We start from the raw sequence: 20,609 nt of genomic DNA, 5'->3' as shown, positions 1-20,609 counted from the left end.
GGTATAATGGTTATTTTAATGTAGTGTAAACTACCTCCACCTTTTATGCCTTTTTTTTTGAAATGTTAAAAAAATAAAATTTTATTTGCCAAATAATTTAGCATATTAATAAATCCAACTTTAAAAGGGTACATTTATCTTCGATGGCTCTCATAAATCTTTTCTGTATTTTTATTGGAAATAATTTTCAGCTTGTTGTCGGCTGGCTGTTCGTTTCAAAGCCATTAACAAATGGCAAGAAGCAGCCAAATTGTTATTATTTCTATATAAAAATAGCTAAAATATGCTTAATTTAGTTGGCTCTAACGTGTGTGTGGTGTGCTGGCGTATCCCACATAATTATTTTTGGTTAAGTAAGGCCAGAATTTAGCCGCGTGGTTGTCAAAACGCCCACCATGACGCCAGTCGGGGGAAAAAAAAGACGAGGGCAGCGAAAACGTCAGCAGAGGATGGGGAAAAATGGTGGGGAGATGGGGGGAAAACGCGACGAAATGGAAGCCAAAGAATTATGACCGTATTTCCCTTATTTAATAAAGTAAATTTATGTTTTAGTGCAATTGTTTTTGGCCCGCATTATTGCTGTCTTTTGCGGCCATCACTCCTACACTATGAGAAATTCCCAGGGCTTTCGTCTGGGCCACAAATGCCCGGCACTGCGGTCCATAAAACCGCCCAAAAGCGCAAACCAAATTAGTTCATTTATATGTATGGAATATCTCCAGCCGGAATCCCCTCAAGTTGGTCAACTTTTATGGCATTGCGGCAATATACGATTATTATAATTTTTTTCTTGGCTGGCCAAAAGGGTCATGGTAGTTGAAAGGGTTGGGTGAAATGGGTGGCAAAAGCGTCTGGTGTTCAAGTGTTCGATGCCAGATAGAAATACAGATAGAAGGTTAAGTTGCTCGAGATATGCACTTGTAACAAGGATAAATTCTCAAGTTTATGTGATACGTTTCGATTTGTTTGCCAGATGTCTGGGTGTTTGATATTGGTTTATTTACAATGAAATTATGCATACAGAGTGTGTAAATAATTAAATAACATTTATTCTCATTATTGAATGATACACATTCATCACGTTATTTATTCTGTAGTTTTTTAATACCCACAAAACAATTCAACTGTCTGCATTATTTGATTTATACAGATTTAATTATATTTTATGAATTCATACATTTTGAAGTAAAGTAAAGGTAGGTATACAAATATTTACTTTTTTTAATTCGTTAGCCTCCCTAAAGACTTGACAACATCTGCGATAAGCAATAAGGATATAAAATATATTTTGAGTGCCATTGAAATGCTTTCCCCCCTGCAGCATTATATTTTAACCATTGCGAGCAGAGTAATGACCAGGCCAACACAATAGATTGGAGTTTATTGCGCGGCTGGACAAATGGTGATAAGGGCCAGGCTATGACCGCTGCAGAACTCTCAGATATTCCCACCCTCCACCCCCCGAACCAACAAACGCTCCCCAAACAGCGTGGAGCAATAAAAGACGAGTTCAAACATTGATTTTTTATGACTCTTCTGACTTTTGGGGCTCGCGACTTTCCGTTACCAAACAGAACAGAATTTCACCTTAATTTCGTCTTGAACTTGTTTCTCTTCAATTTACTTTACTTTCTGTTCCTGTTGTTGTTGCTGTTGTTGGTGTTGTTGGTATTGCCGTATTTGTTATTTATTTAGCCAGCACTAAAAGGAGTTCCGTTGAAATCGGCTTGATCTTGATATCTTGCTTTTGGGTAGATTTTTGTGTTTGTACCTCCAGCGTTTCGTTTGCTTGTCAAGATCTCACTTTTTTCTCGCTCACTTTTTTTTTTTTTTTTTTTTGGTGGGATCGGTCGGTTGAACGAAGACCTATGTGCTATATGGTATACGCTATATGTGTAACGTCACTCAGTCACTCACTTAGTCATTCAGTCAGTCGTAACGTGGTCGTCAACGCAATGCCAACGCCTCTTCACCAGTGCCCATCCCATCATATCGCCTTTCCCTTTGGCTCCACGTCTATTTGCGGGTCTAAGGGCCTTCTGGGGTCTTCAACTCGCCGACACTGCCTCGTTTGCGTTTCGTTTCCCTAGACAAGTGATCTCGTTTTTGCCCGTATCTTCTGTGATTTCTAATGTGAAGATGGATGGCCAAGGTGGGGAAAAATATGAACATCATGTAGTAAAAGATCTTGATAAATTACTTAAGCAGATCAATTAATACAAATAGAAACTTTAAGAAACTTCAGTTTATATTTAAAGTAAAGTTATTTAGCTTGCTAAGCACTTATCACCCTCAAAAAAAAGTCTCGTTTTCACATAAACAAATAGATGCCTATCTCAAATATACCAAGAATTCATTGTCAAGCTTTTTTCAATATAAACTAAATATCTTCCCCACAATAAGCCGCAGTCTTTGTTTGAAATCTGATATCTTGGGGACACTGTTTGGTTCTTTTGTTCAGTGACATCTTTATTGAAATCGAACAAATCAAATTTGGGCTTCGACTTTCTTGGCAGCATAAACACGATGCTGTGCATAACATTAATGCACATTTGACGTTTTGTCCCATGTTTCCCCTTGTTTGTGCTTTCCTCGAAACGAAGTAATATAATTTATTTTATTTTTTGTTGCTATGACCAGACTCGCTGAGAGAAGGGATTTTCGAATGGATTGGCACGTGCGGTGACCAGATGTTGCCCTAGCTCAGTATTTCTTACGTAGAGCTAAAGCGCTCTGCAAAAGAGTTCTGAAAAACAAAACTGGGAGAGTAACGCAAACATCGCATGGAATAAAATGTGTAATAAAATAGAAATAATATTTATAGCTGAGACGTCGATATGTCTAAAAATAAAGAGACGCAGCCAGCCCAGAAGCAGCCTCAACTGAACGGGTTCCCCCCCCGTTTGGATGCCTCCTCCCATGTTTTTTAGCCATGTGCACGAGCTCCCATTCATGGAGGCAAGGCACCGTGACCTGCCTCAGTTCCCCCATTTCCCCTCTCCCCTCTCCCCCTTTTCCCCCGCCATTTTTCTCTGTCCTCAGTCCATTTTCCATTTTCCCCCCCCTTCAGATGTAGACAAATCCACTTGGCAGAGCAGAACAGAACCGAACCGAACAGTCAGGGCCCATGAAAACAGAAAAAAAACAGGGGAAGTTGGATGGACATTGATTTAAATCGATATTTTGCGGTTGAGCTCATTTGGCGTAAAATAAACTTGGCCCAAGTCAATAATCCCTTTGTTCACCCACTCTCTGCGGCATTTGGAAATACATCCACCATCCACCTCTGCACTAATTTCCCCATCTTCGGCTTTTCACTTCACACTTGTTAACAAATTTTACGTGTAAACAAAGGGGGATCCATGGAATAGAACGAAATGGAATTGCTTGGCCCGTATCATTGTTTATTGATTGCATGATTTGGTTTCCTCATTCTTGCTTTTAGAGGTGGTTCACTGTGGGAAAATGCGAGGCTGAGATTGTTAAATTCTTGAAATTTACACCATAAAACCGGACTATGTGTTCTTTTGAACTTAAGTATACGAAGTTAAATGCACATTATTCATTTAGTTTTTTTTTTTAAGAATTTGAGCTCATAGAGGTATGCTTATTAATGTATGAAATCGGACTAATCGACATAGTAAAAAGTAGGAAAGTTTGTAATTTATGAAAAACTTAAAAATTTTTATAAAAATCATTGGAAACTTGGAAAAATCTGACATCAGCAGGGGTCATCGGAAAATCGAAGATTTTGAATGCAGTTTCAGTAAAGATACGATTAGAAATATTAAGGATATTGGATAAGTTGTGCCTTCCGGAAGGACAGTATAAGGCCACCATACTGACAACCATCGGAAACTTGGAAAATTCTGACATGAACAGGGATAAAAAAAATCGACCATCTTCGAGATGAAAAATTTAAACGCACATAGCTTAGGAATTCCATCACAAAATTGGCAAAGATAAGGTCTGTAGAATTACAGTTTTGAGTCACTTTTATAACAACTAATTATAATAATTATAATTTGTAGATCTATGGGCTCTGTGTTCCAATTTTTGATCACCTCTATAGAAAGCACTGTTGAAAACGTCAAGTATTTGGTATTAAAAACCTTTTCAATGTTAAATAAGTTGATTTCTCAGTGGTAAGGACTTCCCACTCTTAGAACCTGAATGGATTTTTTTCTACTCCAACGAAACGTGACATTTCAAGTCGAACTCAAACGGCTCCCTATCCATTCATTCGCTCATTTGATCAGGCTGTCATTCAATCAGTTTAATGGCGTTTTCTGTTTTGTTATCTGACGTTGCCTCGCTTCCTCTATCCGCTTTTTCCTGCCATGGACGAGGCTCCAACCGGAAGTTGTAATTAATGCGCGCCTCGGGGGCGTTTTCAGTTGCCGTGCCCTGCCACCGAAGAAGTCCTGCTACGTGCCACTGTGTGTGCCTTTATTTATAGCAAGTGCACACGGGAGGACCTTTGCCTTGTCTCCGTGTGCTTGCCACCTGCAGGGTGCAGGGTCGCAGCCACCTGAGCCACGAACTGAGCGCCTAATGAATCCATGGACAAAGCGATGGCATTCTCCGATTGAACACGATTCGGGAATTTTTAATTTGAACTTTAAAAGTTCCAAGCATTCGATGTCTCTCTCTTTGATATTAGAATCCCTCCAGCGCTGGCATCTAAAATGCTTTGAAATTAATTAAAAATGTCAATCTTAAGCACTGCGGCAATTCAATTATAAATAATTGAACGTGCTGGCGATTTCTATTAACTACTTTATAAGTTTTAAGCTGTTTAAAACATTTACAATTATGAGGGTACATAAATAGGCACCCAAAACATTTTTTAATGCTTTTGCTGTCCATCAGCAAATCCATTTCCTTGTCCTTTTAAGATATGCATCCCATTTTTCTCCCACAAATTTCTTATGCTCAATTTTCCAATTAAGTTTGACAAAACATGAATTTTGCGCATTCCAGATAATCCCATTTCGACGGAAATTGAATCAACCTTTCGAGTGCCTGGCGAACTTCCATAGATAAATCCCGAAAGGCCAGGAGACAATCTCCTTCTCTTTTTTTATGTCTTTGTGGGGAAATATTTGCCAAGTTGGTTCTCCTTGCCAAGGAATGCTCCAAGTTTAGCTCAAGAAGTTATGGCAAGCCGAAGTTTTTTTTTTTGTTGTTGTTGTTGAGGGGGGCAAAGGGGTGAGTTAGGTTGTCTGACAACTTCCTTATCTAACCTATTTTCGATCCCCGATAAGGCTAAGGTCAAATGCCTGTTCGTTGATGGCCTGAAGCCTTCCACTTGCCGCCTGAGTGAGCAGGACATGCTGTGCAACCGTAATGCCCTTCTATGTATGCAATAAATTGCTTTGCCTTGGGCTCTCTCTCTCTCACACACACACACACGCATACCTAAAACGCCCACAATCCTGGCCAGTTTCTCTCTCTTTCCTCTTTCAGTTCTTTTTTTTGCCTTGTGGCTAAACGGTTAATTCGCCAAAACACAAGCGGCAAACAAATTGACTAGGTGGACTTGGATTGAGAGGGAAGGGGGAGGAGGAGGAGGAGGAGGAAGGAGGAAGGAGGAAGGAGGAGGAGCCACCTGAATGGCCATTTGTAAGAAGCCGAATCGAAATGACATTTCGGTTTAAGTGAAAAGACCAAAAAGGGGAAGCCAATTTCAAAGCAGACCAAGCGCGACCGGAAGCCAAAGCAAATGGTTCTACAGTAAAATCTTGGAAAAGAAAACCTTAAAAATATTAAAAATTGAGATGGATAGTTCAAAGAAAACAACATAAATTCATCTTGGTATATTATTATATTATTATAGACAATAATAGTCCCATAAATAGTTATCTTTGTTTTCAATCCCTTTTAAGTCCATTAATATTTGTTATAAACATGTGTCAAATAAGCACACAACCTAAGGAAAATTGCCTTCTTTAATTACTTGAAATACTAATCCAAAATTAATTTAGCAAACAGATTATTATTTGATTAAAAGTAAAGACATCTTCTAGGCTGAGTAACCACTTTAGCCAGAGAAAAGCCAGTTAAGAAGGAAGGAAAGGCGGGAAAATGCAGGGAAAAAGGCATCAATCGCAGTAGAGGGACTGAAACAAAGACAGAGCAAAAAGCAGAAGTCGGAGCACAGCCAGAGGCAAAAAACAAATGGCTAACAATTGACTTGGCCAATAAAGCATAAAGCCGTTAAATTCGAAAATCAATAACTCCCTGGCCGAACGTTTCCGCCAATTGTGTCCTACATCCGGTTTCCATTTCTCCGTCGCTGTGTGTGTTCCTGTATGTGTGTGTGTGTGTGTCAGCTTGACTGTGGACTTGGGCGTTGGGTGTGCGGCAAATGAAGGACGACAAATTGCCAAACGCGCCACGAACATTAAACAATTTTGCAATTTGTTTCCATTATTTTAAGCTGTCTTCGGAGGGGGGCTGGAATTTCCCCCCAGGACACTCCCCCTCCCCAAAGAAATCACCACCCCCTATCTTCCGAGAATCTTCCCTTCATAATTGTGTCAAGGAGGTTCATTCGCAGTCATTAGCGACGGGGGCGTGTGCTTGTTAAGTCGACCCACCTACTTTCTCACTTGTCATCATCATCAGCGCGGAATGGCCTTGCCACCCGGTCACCCGCTACCTCATTGCCCACCCACTCATCACCACCCCCTCTCCTCCCCCGAGGTGCCCTGTCATGTGTCATGTGAAACAGCTGTTAATGATACAAGTGTCTCTGCTATTTCGTAAAAAATTTACATTCCGCTCGTTGGCTCTTCCACAGTCGAATGTTGAATGTTGAATGTCTAATACGAAATGCCTAATGCCTCCTCCAAAAAGGCCATTTGTCCTAAATGATTACACGCTACTGGGATGGGGAAACATAATCCCTGGCTTGCGTCTCTTGTCGATTGGGTAACAGACCGAGAAATGGAGTCTTGGATCAACTGATACTTAAGTGGGTAATTGAACAAGATTCCGATGACAAAAACAAATTGCTTTTTTGCCCATAACTCAAAAAGTAATTGATTTATGCAGATTATTAATAATTCAGCAGAGACATTTACATGAGTATCTTGATATCTTCTTTCGAGAACTAAATATTGGGTAAATAATATAAATAATAATGGTTTAGCTATCTTTATTCCGATAAATATTTATCATTCCTTATCGAACCGTAAATTCAGCTTCCCTTAACACCAAACAAATTTATTGTTGATAACTTATTCGTATATTTTCATATGCGAATTCGCTGAAGCGATAAAACTTCTTCATTAGCATATAATTAATGCAAACAATTGTTAATTGTACCGCTTTTAAAGTTCGCTGTACATGAAAACCCGCAGCTTGTGCGAACAAAATGCATTCAGGTTATAACAAATGCAAAATGAAAAACTAATAAAACATGCATGGCCATTATGCATACCACTTATCGCAGGTTTAAGTGAATCATAAATATTATACATTTATATGTTTTTCATTTCACCTATTTAGCATTCAATTAGCAGCCTAATAATTGGCTTCAATAAATCACAAATTCTGAGGCGGGCAAACATTATCCCTCATTTGCATAAAATGAATTGATAGATTTCGATAAATTCTAATGCTTTTATGGAGGAAAACAAAAGGAAATTTTATAGGGCATATGCGCAATATTTATATGGTATATTCGATACTCTTGTTAATCCAATTTAATTAAAATTAAAGTCTTTGGCATTAAGTGGAATTTCAATATCCCACATGCCAAGCCATTTAATCGGCAAAAGTTTGCCATGCGGAAAATGTTGGAAAACTCTTTGCCCGAATTTCCGACAGCCACAAAAGTTGACGACATTTGCCTAACCAGATGCTGCCCATCAGCCAAGAGAATCTCCGGGCCAATTTGATAATCCCCCAGCTGGGCGGCAACAACAACAACAAAAACAACAACAACAACAACAAGTCTGTGCTGTTAACACATTCGAACCAAACCCGGCCAACAAAGCCACAAAAGCCTGCTTGTGTCAAGCGAAAAACTACGAAACTGAGACATCGCCTCAATAATCCTAGACTTCATAGAGCAGCTTGTTTCGTGACTGCTGCTACTCGATGCCAATGGAAAATGCTTGAGAAGCAGAAGGGGCTTGCACTGAAAGAAAATAGTTAACAGGTTAGGATAATAAAATAATTTAATAAGAGTAAAAAAAGGATTCTTTTAAATCGAATTAAATCATGATCCTTTGATTCGAAATAAGGGAGGAATTATTACATTTTTTTTAAATTTATTTTGAAGAAGAATTTATGTAATGATTAAAATGGATGGAAATATAAATGATATTTAAATATCTTAATTATGAATGATTTTAAAGAAGAGGTCCGTAAAACATATTGTTCATTAATTAGAATCCATAGTAGATTATTTTTAAGTTATTTAAATATTAAGTTTATTGACTGTTTTTAAATATTGTTCACTGCAGTCACGTGCTGTTTTTGAAAACAAACGGGATAGGGATCGAGTGTGAGTGTGAGTGTGGCAATAAGTGAATGAATAAGTGAGTGTGCTGGATTCGAGGGGTAGTGAGTTAGCAAGGGGAAAGAAAGGAAGTGGCACCGCCTGATGAATATGTTGAAATCAATCAGGTTAGCCAAAAAGCAAGGCACGTTACCAATACTCCCTACTCACTCCGCCACTTTCTTTCTTTCCCCAGTTGCCTCACGATTGGCCCATGATATGTGACTTGGGTACGTGAAAATTGCATTTCATTTTCTTCCCCCCACCCTCCCCTTTTCCCCCTCGAAAAGAGAAGACCTCATGTCACGTTATGTCAGGCGTTACGAAGCGGGGAGTTTCTTTCAGGTTTCAGGTGGATTTCGAACCTGTGAGTCGTCATCTTTCGCTGAGCCGTTGCATTTGACATTTCACTGTTGTATTTATTAAAATGGGGAGCAGAAAAAGAGAAGAAAAAGTGGAGGAAAAAGGTAAGGTTTGCCTTCGAGGCACTTAATAAACTCTCTCGTTTTCCTTATAACGAATTCCCTTTCGTCTCGTGAACTTGTTAAAAACTCATTATTTGGCCGCCGTAAGTCAACTTCTTTCGCTTTTTTTCCGAGGCTTTTGTATATGGTGTGTGTGCCATATATCAATTAAAAGTTTCGCCCTAAGTTGTAATCAGACGTGGGCGAGCTTGTATCCGAAAATGTGTCTGTAATGTATTTGTATTAGTGTTTGTATTTGTATCTGTGTGTGTGTGTGTGTTTGTGTGTTGCCTGCTTTTGGGCGTGTCCAAGAGAATCTGCTAATGAGTTCGGATCGCTTGGGTGAAAGGAATCCCCCTGTTACATTGTTTTCGCCTTGTTTCCCGATTCATCCGATGCTGTTGGGCTTTTGCTTTGATATCTCTGCGCAAAGTGTGAAATTAGCCAGTTAATGACGGTTCGAATTAGTTGGATTAAACGGTGGCCCTAAGTGATGTAGCTCATTTCCATTTGATTGAGCAACTTTAACTGTTTGGCAAGGGAAACATTTGTTTAAGCCATCAAGGTGTTAATAGTTTTGAATGTACTTTAGCTCTAATTGGGATTTACTAAGTGAAATTTGTTTTTAAACAATATTTAGTCCGAGCCATGGAAGTTTTAATGGGATTTTCTTAGGTATTGAGATGTGTTTCCAGCTTACAATACTAATTCCTGATTTACAATTTCTAATTTATTCAATCTTTTAAGCATGTTAATTTTTATAGCTCATGACCGCGAATAAGTAGTTGGAATTAAGTTAACTAGGTGTAATCGCTTGCCTAGTAAGTGTCTAATTCACATGCAATCTCACGTAGAAGATCAGCAATGCTGGCCTGCGTAGCACAGTTGGATTTTGAATGAAAACTATCTAGATGTTTGCGCTTTATCAGTGGCACGTTGGCGTGCCAGAGGTTGCTTCGTTTTTCGGTTGCCAGGCTTTATGAATGGATGTTATCGCCGGCTGTCTGAAGCGAAAGCGTTTCCATGAATGTACCGCCCACCCACACCAGCCCCTCCCCCAAAAAACATGGGGGAAAGGGGAAAAAAATAAAAAACAAATTGATATACCGCTGTTGATTTTCTTTCATTTCATTTTGCCGTGTGTGCGTGACATTTTGAGAATCACGTTCAACCGCAAGCGACGCAGGCGATATCCCGATATATCGATGGGTAGTTATGGGTGCCGTGTCTATATGGATATGGATATGGCCACGCACACAACCGCAGTTGGCTCTGTATTTATAACGATCTAACTAAATGGCTGGCACATGGTTATTCCGACGGGGTGTTAAGGTTGCCGTTTTATTTAAGCTTTTGCTTTAATTTTATCGATTTGCGGTGCAGTAATAAACTTATTTACAGATCATGAAAATTATTTTAAAATGTATTGAGAAAAATTAAGTTTAATTTAGTTTGAAAAGTACTTGGATTTAATTTTAAACTTTACATGAAAAGTTACTTTTGTATTACAACTATCTCCTGGTAAGGAAAATCGTATTTTGCATTATAATTCCATTATATTAGGTATATATAATATTTCAGTTGCCAATTAAATTTGTATTAAAATCATTTAATTATTTTACCTATAAATACTACCATTATTTTTAAATCAGTTGCAGGTTGCCCACTTGTACGTGTACGTATTTTTCTTAAATAGGCACAGTCCCATTTATTTTGCTTTTACTTTGTGTTAAATGTAATTGAAATGAGCGACAGCGTCGACAAAATAAATAACGTCATGCAATTTTAATTCATTGTGCCCGCCGTAATTTCTTTTCAATTAACAATAACGAGACGGAGCAAAATTGGTAAAAGCAACAGTAGCAAAAGTAGAAGAGGGAGGAAAATGGTGCTACTGTAAGAGCTGCAAATTGCTGAGGTCTTTAATACGACGACGACGAGTAACAAATGCATTCACGAATTGTGTTTAATTTCTGCCACAAAGAGAATTTCCTCCTTCGACGAGGAGGAGATTGCTGGCTGGAAGGCGGGGAAAATGGCAATAACAATCCACCTTTCATTTAAGCCCTCGGAACTGGGACAATTTGCAGAGCTTAACTTTGTTTTCCAACGGTTGTTTGTTATTATTTTTTTTCTTATTTGTTACAGTTGGTCAACATTTTCGTTCTTGCTGATGCCATTTTTGTTATTTGTATTTTTTGTTTTGTGTGTGTTATCGCCCATCATCAGACTTTTGCTGTCTTTTCATTTCACTTCTTTTCATTGCTTCGCACAATTTCCGCACTGACATTTTACAATTGTCCGTGGCGCAGACACTTGCCGACAAATTAATAGCAATCAAGATGTTATCCGCAGGTTTATGCAATTATCTGTGGGAATTACAATTTTAAGTGGAGTTTTTCGAGTGTTTTTCGTATCTGAAAGTTTATGCAAAGCGCTTGTTATTGCTTTGGGAATTAGGAATGTTTTCGGCTTCGCTTATAGATTTAGTTGATAACTCAGTTTGGTCTTAGAGTTTTTCTTAGCGTTTTTGGACAGGAAAGTTTTGAAGAGATTAATGTTTAATGCTTTTAAGTCTAAAATAATAGTACTTGAACATAATATATGAGAAAAACACAAATAGCTTATTAAATTCTTTGTTTTCAATTACTTAGGACCTCAAAGCGGATCGAATATATATAGTAGTGGCTTATATATTATATTTATGTCTTTCACTGTATGTGCTATGTGTGGTTTCCATTTACTGATCTCTGTCATTGCCCCGACGTCATCCATCGCACATAGATACTCACACACACACTCACACTTACACTGCCACGTGGATAAACATTTCTCAGCTGCCTTTTCTCTCTGTTGACACAAATCATTCGCTGGAAGTGTCGCTCCCGTTTCCACTGGCCCCTCTTCCTGCCCCTCCCTCCACCCCCTCCCACCTCTCTTGCCACTCCCCCCTCCCACCTCCCCATCCGGCCCACCATTCTTTCTTGACAACTTTTGTGTTTGGTCTCGGTGTCCAAATGTATGGAACCGCTTTCGTATTTCGTAGCTCGTATCGGTTACACTTGGATCGGATTGGATGTGAAAAGCTTCTTCTGACGATAGCGAAAATGTTTGCACAGTTAAGAGTTCTGAACACGGTAACTGAAATTCCTCAACGTTTTTGTGGGTAATTTCGGAGGTGCGGGGGCAATGTGTGATCTTTTTAAAACGCTTTTTGTTTGCCAAGCAGTTGGAACTCTTCAACGGAATAAAAGTTTATTTTTGGCTAACCATATGCATAAATTTACACTTTACTACAGTGATATAAAGCTAGTTATCAACAAACAATCATGTTATTTCCAAATGTTTATACCTAAACCTTTTTTTTAACATATCCTTCTTTTTACCAAACGAAATATTTCCAATTTAAAACCGAAATACTTTGCCAAGTATCCTTTTCGACGGCTTGGCAAGTTCTTGTCTCGAGTCAAATCAACATTCCGCTGTCGAGAATTCCAAAACCCAGAAAAAGAAATAACGTGAGATGGCGAAAAAGAAAAAAAAAATGGAAAAAAAGCGAATGAACAACTTTATGAACATTTTTGCACTTGTCTATTTGGTCCACTCCCAAACAAAGAAAATATGTAATTCAAAACATTGTTCAAGTGTTCCAGTTTTTAGTGTTCGAGTATGTGTCTGTGAAGTTGTTTATAAAACTTTTGCACCACATAGGAAGAATGGAGGAAAATGCTCGTACACACGACAAGACCGAGAAGGAACTTGACCATGTCGCTTGCCGGTTGCCGTTGTTTGCCAAGCCGTTACTCGCCTGGCTTACACTGAGCGAAAATCTGCGTCCCTCTTTGATTGAAAGCTACATTTTTAAAAGCTTAAGTTTGTATAAAACAAAATAGCCAGGAAACATCATAGAACTAATTGTCCTCTTGTTATATACCTAATAAATATATATATTTAAAATTGTTCTTTCTTAATTTAAGGAAATAAAACGTAACTTCCAAGAAATATGTAGAAATAGTTATAGAATTAAAATAAAATTAATCATAATATTATGATATTACATAGCTATATATTATATGTTATGATCTAATCTAAAAGAACAACTTAGGATCTTATTTTGCCTAAAGAGCTTTTTATATTCTTATTTTCCTTTCTGCTGTTGAAACCCACTTAAGTAGGGATTAACTTTAAATTTTGTGTGTTTTGAGGGCTCATGTTTTAAGCCTTAGGTGGCATTTCCCGCTGTGCAAAATCCATTTCTTTAGTCCCTCCCCGCGATTATCACGAGCCATGATGAGCTCTTTGGCTGCTTTGGCTGCTTTGGCTGCTTTGGCTGCTTGCGTTGCTCCTTTTCCATTTCCATTTTGAACGTGGACCCAACTCGACGGAACTCCTCGCCTAATGGATGTCTCTTTGTTTGGCTCGGTTCTGTCGTATCTGGTTTTTTGAAGTCGCATCTATCCGTATGCCATGCCACGCCACTCCACACTTCATGCCACACCACTCCATTCTGCTTCATTCTGCTCCACTCGGAGCTCCCTTTTTCCGTTTCTCCTCGTTTCCGCAAAAACGGCAGCCGAAGCCATCGAGTGAAATTGCGCAAGCAAACAAACACATCCATTTTGCTCCGTTCGTTGTTGGCGGCTTGTTGTTTAGGATCCATCCAACTAGTCGCACTATCGGCCATTGCCACTCACCCACACCCACACACACACACATACTCACAGATACACAGATACAGCAATACAACCACCAACCGACAGTCTGCCAAACATATCCATGTTTTATCCCTGCACTTTTCCTGCTTTTCCGCTGCAGAATAAATTTATCAAAAAAACAAAAAAAAATAGGGAAAAGGGGATAAAAGGGGAAAAGAATCATTTTGCAAGCCATTTACTGAACCATGTCAGAGTTAAAAGTCGAAATGCTGTGTGTCGGTGGCGCTGAAATCTAAACATTATGCAAATGCTCTTTGATATTATTGAAGAGTTTGGACAGTGTAAACAATGTGGGCGGGATTGATCATTTCTGTGGCAATGCCTGAATGGATTTGTCCGAAACGAATTGGTTGAAATTTGTTTCAGTTTCTTTGACATGTTTGCTTTTTAACCAACAAACGAAATGTTGGCGAGGTAAATGTGGATTGATAAAATATTATGTTAACGGATTACAGTATTTTCATGCAAATGAAAGTTGATCCCTTTCAAAAAGTCGGAATGAATTTGAAAATATTTCAATTTATTGAAATTGATTTCATATCCTTGCCAAAAGTATAAACTTCATTTGCTACTCAGCTTAAATCTGTATTTATTCAGATTTATATTTATTCTATTTATTTATTCTATTCTGTATTCACAATTGATCTCTTCTCCATTTCCGTATCGCTTTGAGCCTACACCCAATAGCTCCATTTTCCGAAACAATGTCAGCAATTTGATCTCATTTCGGAACCAGTTCCTTATAGCCATGGCCAATCCAATTTTGCACGATTGCCAAATAAAGGAGGGAAACATATGCAAAAAGAGAGAACGAATCCAAACAGTAAAAGCAAATCGAAAATTGTGTCATAACATTAAAAACGAGTTGGCCTAAAACCTGAACCTATCCCACCAAAAGCCAATGATCTTGATCATGATAATGATGATTTCCGTGATAATGATGATTACCATGATAATGATGATGAAGACCATGGTAATGGGGATGTCTGTTATGGGGGACCTGTTTTTTCTTCTTTTTTTTTCGTTTGGCGAGTCCAGAAAGGCAATGGCAATGGTCTGTCTTCAGACTGTTAGCTGGATGTTGAGTTATGGAGGAGCCTGTTTTGCCGGGCAAACTGGGTCGTCTTGGTCTACGTCTTGGTCTTGGAATGGAATGTGATTTGTGGCCAATGGAACAATGTGTGAAAATGGCTCGACAACACCAACAACCACCAACAACAACAACTTGTCTTATGTTCCCCCTTTTGATTGTTCCTCTTCTCTACTTGCAGCGAATGTGTTTCAATGATGTTACTGCCTTCGGGGCGTTCGAATAGTGATGTCTATCCGCTACAAAATGCCGCCAACACAACTGGAGGAGCTGCAGCAGCAGGAACTGGGAGTGGGACTGGGAGTGGGGGTGGTGGCGCCACAGCGAAGCCGAAACCCTTGCTACTGACACGAACATCATCGCCACAATTGACAACGCTGCCGACAACAAATGGCTCCGTTGTCCATGCCACGCCCACCCGCTCGAACGGATGTCCAACGCCCCAGACCCATTCCCAATCTCAATCCCAATCCTCGGGAATGCCGGCAACAATGGCAACACAACTTGCCACATCATCGGCAACAGCAACAACGTTAACAACCGGAACGGAGGCAACAACTACAACAAATCCAGAGCAGGGAATCGGAATCGGAATTGGAAGTGGGATCGGAATCGGGGGTGCCACCACTGGCAACGGGATCTATGGGCCACTTCTGGGTCAAAGTCATGCAACTGGCATCCCCGGAAATTGGCCAGAGATTGATGGACACTTGGAGGCCATTCAGGAGAAGCTCAAGCCCGGCTGGAGCGTCCATGTGGGCAAGGAGGGCAGGCTCTACTACTGCAAGTGAGTAAACTAATAACTAATTAAAACTATTTGAACTAGTTTTGGAGGTCAAATTGTGATGTGACCTTTAAAATTACGTTTACCATGGAATTTCTATAAAAAAATCAATTAAATATCTGTCTTTTTGGTGTTGCCTACTAAACATTTAGTTTGCATTTCATTTGACCTTTAATAAAAGTTTTACAATGTTTAGTTTTTTTAGGGCTAGAGAATTGTAAAAACATTACCATTTACCCTTTAAATTAATATTTAGTATTGCAAGTATATTGCTCATTTTTAATCCTTACTAAGTTTTCAAACAGTTAACACTACCTTTTTAAATAACGCAAACTTTCAGCCACAAGCTTTACTATTTATAATTTGTTTGTTTACCCATAAAGTCGCCAGCACTGTTACTTCTGCACAAAATAGATTTATTTGCATTGCCAATTAGATATCCTTTCAAAACTTTCCAGAAACTTTAAATGATTTATGGTCTTTGCCAATTAGGCCGCCCCAAAGGCAGAAACAAATAGCTCAGCCACTTAAATTTAAAGAATGGTTGCGTCAGAGTATTTCCATAAATTGAATTTACCAAGCCAACGAAAGTAATGCACAACATTAAAATTACAGTTGAGTTTCTCAAATCCCTTTTGATTGACGTGCATTTCGCTGTAAAGGCTTTAAAGGCTTAGTGCAAAAAATAAATAACTACTTCTGACATTTAGTTTGGCAACATTTATTATTTGTGGCAAACTTTCGTTGGTGGTTTTGAAAAACCACTTTAATAACCTCGCCAGTTCTTTGCGTTCGTTACGCACAAAAAGGAATATTTAACAAAGCAGAAAGTCCGACATTTATATAGCCATTAGGTTGGCCAAAGTTTCAGCGTTTCAATGCTCCTCGTTCCACTGACGGAATGACTGATTGACTGAATGCCAGACTGCCAGACTGACTGAGTGAGTGAGTTACTTGGTCCTGGCCCGCTTAGATGGCCTGGCTAAGAACGCTGAATGGACGACTGAATGCTGGGCTCTCTGCTGCACATAAATTGATTATGCACAAAATTCTATTAAATAATTTTACACTTTGTTGCACATCAAACTGAAAGCGCACAAAATGCCATAACCGAGTGGGCCACTGAAAAAGTGGGCGGTTGCCAACAAGGTGGAGGGGGAGGGGGTGTGGCTGTCGACTGCCACTGGGGCGATAGACTGAATGAGTGAACAGCGCTGGTTGGAGCTTAATGGGGATGGGGATGGGAGGGAGCCCCATCCTAGACCCCAAAACCATCTCCTCCTCTTCCTCCTCCTCCAACCGACGAGAGTGTGCAAAAGTGCAAAACTAATTATCACAATTGTGTGCAGTCAGGAAATGAAGAAAGACAGCAACGGAAGCCACCAAGGTGATGTGGGCTGCAATTGGATTTAGCTGGGGTTTCGCTCTACTGGGGGTTCGGGATCCATGTTGCTGGGGATCCACAGTCCGGCTTCCATAATATTATATAAAATAAAATAAGAGAAAATTAAGAGTATTTCTAATTAACTGAAGTTAATTATTGTACTTCAATCTTTGGTACTTGGTTTATATATCTTTATATTATTTCTTCATTATTATTTTCGCTTGTATTTATTTATTTTAGTTTGTTCATCAACTAGAAGTACAACTGTAGCTGACTTTGAATGGGGTGCGGATTGGGGCTAGGTTTAGTTTTAGTTCTGCGGCCCGATTATGGGTTGCTGTTTATTGCAAAGTCGAGCAAATAACCCAATTAGCTCTGATTAATGTCAATTGAAATGCATTTCTGGCTCACCCACAGGGAAAAACAGACGTTTGCTGGCGTACTTAGCTCAGAAATAAATGGGTTGCTGGGGGAAATCGGAGGTGGAAGGCCAAAAGTTGACCACAAGTTCAGGGTCAATTTGGGTGGAGTGTCTAGAGCAAGTGGGCGGCACTCCTGCATGATTTATAAATAGGAAGTTACCACGAACATGACTATAATATTTATGGAATAAATAAAAAAAAATATGACAACAAATCAATGTGCAATACTAGTTTTCGGTTGTTTAATAGCCGAACCAAGCAGAAGTTCTTAACTTAGTTATTATCTCTAAATAAGTAAAAATAAAATGAAAAATAGATAATTAAGAGCTCAGCTATTTATTCTAGCTACTGTTCTTATTAATGATTAAAACGTGCTATTTAGGAACTGCATTTTTCTGCGGTTCGTAACAAACACAGATACTAGATACTTTCCGCTGTATTGGGTTACAAATCGCAGCTGACAGCTGACTGAGCAATAGTAATCACCAGATGTAATAACATTAACGTTCCATTGACACATTCCCAATCGAAAGTCAATATTTGGCCTACGGTTTGCTATTTATGTTGCCAAGACAATGCGATGGTAAACATAACTTACCTGCCACCTTTAATAATATATTTTTAATCAGTGTGTTGTTTGTTTATAAAGTGTACATTAAATATAAACAATTGCTATTTTAGGTACATGTTTTTTACTTAACATTATTTTATTTGTAACCATTTCAGTCACATGACGCAAACTGCGGGTTGGCTGCCTGCCTGCGAGGATTGGAGCAAACACGAGGAGCTCTCTTATGGATGGGAGCGTGCCATAGACTCCAAGGGTCGTTCCTACTATATAAAGTGGGTACCCTATATAACTTATTTAATTCCTATATAATCCATTTCTAATTCATGTAGCCACCTCAACAAAACGACCACCTACGAGGCACCCGAGTGCATCCGATGGGATGAACATCCTCCGGAACCCCGCCAAGTTCAGCTTCAAAGGAACGCCAGCCTGGGATTCGGATTCGTTGCTGGGAGTGAACGTCCTGTAATCGTGAGATTTGTGACTGAGGGAGGTCCTAGCATTGGAAAACTTCAGCCAGGCGATCAAATCCTTGCGGTTAATGGGGAAGATGTAAAGGATGCCCCGCGGGATCATGTCATCCAGTTGGTGCGAGCTTGCGAATCGCAGGTGAATCTCCTCGTGTGCCAACCCATGGCGCACTGCGTCCTTCCGGGCAGGAAGTCCACTCTCCTCTCCGCGGGGAAACGAGCCAAGCTGAGATCGCGTCCTAGTCGAGTCAGATTCGCCGAGAGTGTGTGCGTCAATGGAGCGCCACTGTTTCCGGTGAGTTTTTATTCTTCTATTTTTAGAAAATATATAAGATGAGTTCGGGGGGGTAAAAAAGTAATATAATATATGAATTTGATGGATACAAAAATTAAATGGCAAGAAGAATTCCAACATCAAATAATATAAGATCTAGTAATCTGGAGTTAATGCTCATTATATGGTTCATTTGAATTTGACAGTATCTGACGATTTTTAGCCAAACTGGTAATATTTTCACCTGCTCAAAAATTAAAAAAAAATTCGGTAAAAATATTTTGTTACAAATAATTGCATATTGATTTCAAGTAAACTGTTAATAAAGGCATTATGGACAAGGAGAACAAGGTATTGGAGGGGTCAAACAAAAAAAAAACCAGACGTCTTTGTAAGAATTGTAAGAAACGGAAGTCAAAGGGTAATGGCAAAACTAGGACCAAACAAGCCAAGAAACTTTACAATCTGGAAGAAATACTAAATAAGGAAAGCAATACTAGGACCAAACAAACTAAGGAAGTGTACAATCTGGAAGAAATACTAAATAAGGAAAGCAATACTAGGACCAAACAAACTAAGGAAGTGTACAATCTGGAGGAATTACTTAAAGATGACATATTCATTGACACCACAGAGGAGGCAATAAAACACTTGACAGCTCTCGAAGAATTCGCCCTTTTGAATGGATACTTTGAGGTTCACAAAGTACTAATGCGTGCCAAACGTGTTATTGCACTTCCACCCGATGACGAAGATTTTGAATTGAACGAACTACTTAAAAAGAAAAAACCACAAGATGAGCAGAAAAATAACAAATAATAAAGGTTTAATAAATTAAACTTAAATGAAATGTTTTGAGAGATTTCTTTTATGAAGACACAATTTAAGTCGTTTCATGAAGTGGCAGTGGGATTGACTTGTTGCCGGAAGTTTTTCCATTATTGTTTATTGATTTCTTGTTTGCGGTTTCTCTTAGCCATCTGCCTTCTCGCTGGGCGACATCTGCGTGCCCCCGATGGCCAATGTGCTGAAGGTGTTCCTCGAGAACGGACAGACCAAGTCGTTCAAGTACGATGCCACCACAACGGTTCAGGATGTGGTTAGCTCCCTGCTCGACAAACTCTGTCTCTGCTGCGGCGAACTGTTCAGCTTGGTGCTGGAGCACGTGAAGAGCCTCAAGCGGAACAAGCTCACCCTGCTCGACCCCCAGGAGTCCCTCGCCAGGGTGCGTTTTGATTCAATAAACTATTTCTATAAATAATCTCTATTTAAATGGGAAATTTCCGCTTGCTTTATGTTAAAGATTGCCGCTCGACCGGGAGCTCACAAGTTGAGGTGCCTGTTCCGCATCACTTTTGTGCCCATTTCGGCTGCGGAGTTGGCTCAGCGGGATCTGCATGCTCTGGACTACCTGTACTTGCAGTGCTGCAACGATGTCAACCAGGAGAGATTCGCACCCGAGTTGCAACCGGAATTGGCCCTCCGATTGGCCGCACTCCACATGCACCAGCACGCATTGGCCAACAACTTTGCGCCCGCCAAGCTCACTGTTAAGCAGGTCGAGTAAGTTGAACTGAATACTATATATGATGTATGTATTATATTAATTTTACTATATAATGACTCCTTTTCAGACGCGAGTTCGGACTGGAGCGCTTCGTGCCAGTGAGCCTTTTCGAGGGCATGAAGCGGAAGGAACTGCGCCGGCTGATTTCCCACTTCCTCAAGCTCAACGCCGAGATGACTGGATCCTCCAGCAAGGTTCTCACACAGCTGCAGGTGAGCTCAGATTAAAGAGCTTAAAGAACATACAAATATAAGGAATTATAGCCTTTAAATTGAATTCGATTATTGAAAACAGATACCAAGGCCTACTTGAAATATTAGTGTTTATTGCCGAAGAAATCTAATTAAATTAAAGTT

At 39.5% G+C, this 20,609-nt stretch overlaps 2 protein-coding genes across 2 annotated transcripts in view; both read left to right on the top strand.

Annotated features, from left to right (window-relative positions):
- LOC108098872 overlaps positions 1-20,609 on the top strand; it is a 33,014-nt gene that overhangs the window by 7,285 nt on the left and 5,120 nt on the right. Inside the window, 6 exon segments of the mRNA XM_017202060.2 lie at positions 14,963-15,568; positions 18,098-18,214; positions 18,272-18,707; positions 19,663-19,911; positions 19,990-20,249; positions 20,321-20,465. Coding sequence (XP_017057549.1) covers positions 14,976-15,568; positions 18,098-18,214; positions 18,272-18,707; positions 19,663-19,911; positions 19,990-20,249; positions 20,321-20,465 — 1,800 coding nt within the window. The 5' untranslated portion in view covers positions 14,963-14,975.
- On the top strand, positions 18,865-19,536 carry LOC108098873. The gene is made up of 2 exons (XM_043208921.1): positions 18,865-18,956; positions 19,015-19,536. Exon 2 carries the CDS (start codon positions 19,020-19,022, stop codon positions 19,503-19,505), a length of 486 nt encoding a protein of 161 aa, XP_043064856.1. The 5' UTR covers positions 18,865-18,956; positions 19,015-19,019; the 3' UTR covers positions 19,506-19,536.

Source organism: Drosophila ficusphila, unplaced genomic scaffold (assembly GCF_018152265.1).
Source record: "Drosophila ficusphila isolate 14025-0441.05 unplaced genomic scaffold, ASM1815226v1 contig_791, whole genome shotgun sequence".
Lineage (NCBI taxonomy): Eukaryota > Metazoa > Arthropoda > Insecta > Diptera > Drosophilidae > Drosophila > Drosophila ficusphila.
The sequence above is the reverse complement of the archived record's forward strand: the minus strand, read 5'-3'. Positions and strand labels throughout refer to the sequence as shown.